At 38.5% G+C, this 5,568-nt stretch overlaps 1 protein-coding gene across 2 annotated transcripts; it reads right to left on the minus strand.

Annotated features, from left to right (window-relative positions):
- Positions 1-3,020: 3,020 nt before the first annotated feature.
- LOC137744197 (RING-H2 finger protein ATL54-like) lies at positions 3,021-4,948 on the minus strand. Of its 2 annotated transcripts, XM_068484071.1 has the most exons (2): positions 4,790-4,948; positions 3,021-4,575 (listed from the first exon to the last, which is right to left on the minus strand). In XM_068484071.1, the coding sequence occupies exons 1-2, from the start codon at positions 4,794-4,796 to the stop codon at positions 3,425-3,427; spliced, it is 1,158 nt and encodes a 385-aa protein (XP_068340172.1). In that variant the 5' UTR covers positions 4,797-4,948; the 3' UTR covers positions 3,021-3,424. The 2 variants fall into 2 exon arrangements, with proteins under 2 accessions (XP_068340172.1, XP_068340164.1); XM_068484063.1 differs by having other exon boundaries at positions 3,021-4,948.
- Between the last annotated feature and the right edge of the window lie 620 nt (positions 4,949-5,568).

Here is a 5,568-nt window from a genome sequence, read left to right on the forward strand (position 1 = left end):
GGGCCACGAAATATAAGGGCCTAAATAATTGGGTAGATAAGGGTTGAGTTTGGATCAACATTCAAAAGAAAAACAACTTAATTCTACCCAGTTACGCATTCAGTTGTTTGTAACCTTTTTCGTTACTACTTCGATTCGGCCTTAACTCGCATCAACGCACTCGTGACGTCGAGTACGATTTAATTACGATAGCGAGAAAAATAATTTAAATGTGCACATGTACATCCACGTCACTTAACCAACAAGGCATATTTGTCACTTTACATACTCGGGGAGAAAATTATATAATAAATTGGGACAGGTTGTCACATCAAGCATAACTGTTCAAATAAAGATCATGGTTGAGACTTATTCAACTATATTCACGCCATTGTTGGCTTCAGTGGATGTCAACTATTCAAATGTTAGTAGCTTTGAGACTGCGAAATGTGAGTAGCCTTAAGGACCCAATGTGAGTAGCTTTGAGACTACGAAAGGATGTCAACTGTTCAAATAAAAAAAATAAATAGTGAATCATTAATTTACAAAAGTGGGATGTGGGTAAAGAAAAAAAATATATCAAATTAATGGACTACGGATCACTAGATTAATTCAATAGATCAGGACCAAACAAGAGTTGGTCGTGGAAGCAAGAAAATACAGATGTTTGGCCCATAGTGGGTCGTATGTAGGCCTGGAAAATTGGTCATGTTCGTACCATTTTCGTTTCATACTCGTTAAGATCAAGCTCGTTAAGATAACAAGTTCCTAACATATAACTCATAACGACTCGATTTGTTAACGGGTCATGTCATTTCACATCATGTTAATGGGTCATGCAATAAATTATAATGCTTAATGTCTAGGTCTGGCAAACGATATCCTATTGCGTTTGTAATGGGTGATCCCATAACGACCTAACACGTTTACAGGTTACCCGATAACGACTCAACTCATTAATAGGTTGACCTGAAACACATTATTTTTGTGTCGGGTTAACGGGTCGTGTAAAAAAATTATCTAGCTTAGTTGTATGGATGCGAGCTAAACAATTGGGAAAGTCTAAAAAATAGGTGTGGGCCGTGAACAGTGCATCTGAGCAAGAGATGGGTGCAAGGTGGAGCAAGAACTAGCCTAAACATTGGGCTTGAGATCTGCGCATAGCAAGCCCAAGGACTTGGGTTGCAAAACCTGAAGCCTAACAGCGTCGTTCTAGAGCAACGCGACAGGAGCGACTTGGTGCAACGGCTTCATGCAATTAGGGTTTTGACAAAAAACATCTTAATTTGCTTCTATTTGTATTTTTTTCTTTGTACTGACACAATTCACCGTAGCAATATCCAATAACAGAATAAAACACAATTTTTTCATAGCAAAAGTAACATAATAAAATATTGCGAATGCATGAACATGATATATATTGAACAATATATGCGGTATAAGACAATATATAAAGCGTAGATAAATTGGGAGTTTATGTATCATGGTGAATGTTTTTATATGATCTGGGTATAAAATATCGATTTCATGTTTTTGAAGAACCTAGATTGGATGGAAACTGGACTGGTACCACGATCCAGTCCTACATAGGCAGACCTAATTTTAACAGCAGGCACAATAACAATGAAAATGGCTCCTTCTTTAGTAAGATTATATGAACAAATGCTGAAAGCCTTTGAATGCTAGTTGTAGAAGGTCCGTCTCCAAAATCTAGAATTTTATCTCCAATGCTTTGTATTACGTCCAACATAGACATTGAAAGAACAAGTAATTGAATTAATAACAAATAGATCAACTCAATAAAATAATAAATGAATCATAATAAAAATGATTAAAACGTAATACTCTCCTAAAGTGAAGATGATCAAACTCTGTTTTGCGCAACGTCGAGAGCGAGAGAGAAAAGACAGAATTTAGTGATTATATGGTGCTGATTTCTCACCCCATTAGCCTTTATTTATAATAGTAAGGAAAGGAGAATCGTTGCCTTCCAAGTAATACATTACAACTAAAAAACTATCTAAAATATATATAGAATCCTACAACGATTTAAACAATCACAACTAACTAATTTAGGACTACAACAAAGATGAATTACTCATTAAAAAGCTTATTCATTCCAATATTCCAAATAGTCCATAACCTGTTAATAACTTAAGGACCGAATGAGGATTGGTGGAAAGAAAATGGAGAGAAGGGATGATGATGGTATAGGGGAAAGGACTGAATGAGATGGAGGAAACGGGTGAACGAGATTTGAGGCTCGGGATGATGAAAACAAGGGCAAAAAACGCACTAGGAATATGAGATCGTGAAGGGAAGATCGGGATGGAAACGGGGCAGGGATTATTGCAAAAAACAATAGGAGAAAGAAAAAGAAGAAGACAGGGAAGTCAAGGGACTGCCACCGGCCTTGCCATAGCAAAAGCCGATGGCGACGCAGAAAATCGAAAACGAAGTCACTCACACCACCGGTGAGAAAGGCTCTCACTAGAGGAGAGAAAGGCCTACGATTCCATCAAGTTTCTGAATTTGTAATTAACGTAATAATCTTAAAAGCTATGTTTTGGCGAGAAATTTCCAAATCCTAAAGGGTTGAGGCCAAGTCGGGTAGAAATGGATCCAAAAACATTAATACTATTTTAATTAGCTCGAATTTGGCCTTTTCATTGTATAAATACTACTGAGAGTAAGAATCTGCAGATTTTTTTTATTGAAAAAAACAAAAATTTCTCACTGCTTAAGCTCTAAATAATGAGTTCATGTGCACTTGCAGTTATGCATGCCAGCAACTTACCAGTTTAAAAACCATAACAATCCTCAGAGAATTTTAACCGGTATATATGGCAGATAATCGCCTCAAGCATCATTAACAGATTCAGCTTCCTCAAATTTCAATCGATCAATATCAACTTTAAAAACAATTATGAGAAATGGACTTCCCTAAGCATATCTACATACATAATGCTATGAAATGACTTTGCCAAAGTATGCAGAAGCATTGCAAAAGCAAACTTGAGGAATTAATGCAGCAAAAGAGAGAAAGACAATTCAAAGTTGAAATTACGACAAATTTGGTAGTAAAAAGTATATGTTGTCTTGAAGATTTCACGCATTCTGCGTTGAAGACATGTACTTTAACAACAAAAGAAAAATCACTATCAGAAGCCATAATATAAGACCACACTTGTTGCAGTCCATATGTTCTTTTTATTTTCTTACCTTTGAGAGCCTAAAAAACTTGAAATTTCAGTACCAGAACCCTTATTTCAATGTACAACCGCTTCAGTCTGTCCTTTGTATTGACACATCACTATACCAACTTGGTTTTTCTCATGTAGGAATGGCGCAATGGCCGTTCAGAAGGCCATTGATTTCTTGATTTTGCTAGAAACTGACTTAAAACTTGAGACATTATAGAGGGTGCCCAGAGGTGCCCAAATCTTCATAAGGGTAGGATTGAGCTAAGACTCCTTCCATGTTTGGATGAAAAAAGCTTCCTGCCAGATGCAAAGGGCTTTTTCATTGATATTGACCCCATCTGCAGAGAAAACCCAATTGAAGAACTTCTCATTAGTTTGGCTAGGCTAGAACTTGAACTGCCATGCTTCGAAACATTCCCCGAATTCATATTCTTTACATGTGATTGGGAATTCGAACTTCCTTCTTCAGGAATTACATTCGCCACATCGCGATATATTCTCAAAGCAGACATTGAATCCATCGAAACTGATCTCCTCATTGGTTGAATATCCTCTTCAGTAACACGCCGATTGTCAGTCAAATCACTTAATGCTCTCGGATCACAACTTCCCACAGGCACAATAGAATTTCGCAAAACCTTCCTCGAACTTTCAGCTGCCCTTCCCTCAATTGGAATTACAGAAACATTACCATCCTCTCCAGCCCCAACCTCATTAGTCCAACTTCCAACACTTTCAGCCCCTCCATCACCCTCCAAATTCTCCACCTCACCGCTATCCCTTGAACCTGAACCACTCGAAACAGGCTCCGGTTCACTCACCTGAGCACTAGCAGTGTCATAAACAATCGGGGCGCGGCAAAGCGGGCAATTCTTATGTGATCTCAACCAGGTATCAATACAAGGGATGTGAAAGGCATGACTGCACTTCGGCAAAAGCCTAAGACTCTCATCTTCTTCAAACTCATTCAAGCAAACAGAACAATCCGTTCCCTCAATTAAACCCTCATCTTTTCGAAACTTGCAGACAGTTATAGAGTCAATCACAGATTGTGGGAGACCAACAGTGTGTATGTACCAAATGGGATGATCAAGAACAGGACCGTGATCTTCATCAATAAAATCTCGTTGGGTATCAAACAAAATCGGTAAAGACCTACTCCTCGACGAATTGTTGCGGCGGCGGCGGCGGTAAAATATAACAATTGAGAAAACAATAGCAAGAAGAAGAGCAGCCCCAATCGTACAAATTGTGATAGTCATACTTGTTTCAATCAACTGCTTCCGCTCAGATGTGGGGTGATAGTAATCCTCAGTCAGGGATGGCGGCGGCGTAGATGGCGGCGTAGGAGGGTTTGGTACAATTGGAGGAGCAAGCTGACCACCACCATACACTACAAGATTCTTACAGACATCAGGGCAGGTTTTGAAACAAGATTCAATACAATAACCCCTTTTGTTCAAGAGTGGATTACAAGGAAGTGAACAAACGAATTGCTCACTCAGACTTGTTTTTGCCAGGAAATTTTTGTGATCAAACTCCATTGAAACAAAACCAAACAGAGCAAAAACAGAGGAGATCCAAAACAGGGGATTAGAAATTCATACCTTTCATTGCTTATGATCCAGAGAAGGGAAGGATCAGACTTCGGAGAGAGTCAAAAGGCAACAAGTTGGTGAAGGTTTTGTTTGGAGGGTTGGTTTCCACCGCAGACAGAGGTTTGAATGGATTGTGATGGAGAGAAATGGTGGCTGTGGGTGAGGACTTTTGCTTGTTGGGACGTAGCTTCCTTGAAGAATTTCGCTTTCGAAATGACTTTTCCTTGGGGAGCATTTTACTTACCACCATGCTCATCATTCTATTTATCATTATTAAATAAGTTTGAATTTCAAGATTTACGTAATGGATAAACACAAATTTTAAAATTCAAACTCATATAATTATGATAAATAAAATGATGAACATACATCACATTAAATGATGATGAGCAAAATGCATTTACTTGGTAGTTTTGCGTTTCTTTTTGGCACTGTAGAAAGTCAATGAGATTTTAAAACTCATTCCGCGTTAACTATTCTTTTTCCTTTTTTTATCCCCCAAGGGTATTATACAGTGTTACCGACGTGGAGGTGATATTCGATTGTTATATTGTCATTCACGTCCTTTGTATATCGTACGCCTTCTTGCTTTGCACCCCAAAATGCCCGCAAATTTCCAGCGGATCATAGAAGCCCAGGTCTCTTTTATCCCAACCAACCCAACCTTTTTAAACCCTCGGCCATAGAAGCCCAAATTCTGCCCTTTTTTATATCCTCTTTTAGATCAGTCTCTTTCTCCTGTTGTGTGGGCTGAAATTTTGTTTGCTGGGCATTAGACTTTTGCAGTA

This window comes from Pyrus communis, chromosome 1 (genome assembly GCF_963583255.1).
Source record: "Pyrus communis chromosome 1, drPyrComm1.1, whole genome shotgun sequence".
Taxonomy (NCBI): Eukaryota; Viridiplantae; Streptophyta; class Magnoliopsida; order Rosales; family Rosaceae; genus Pyrus; species Pyrus communis.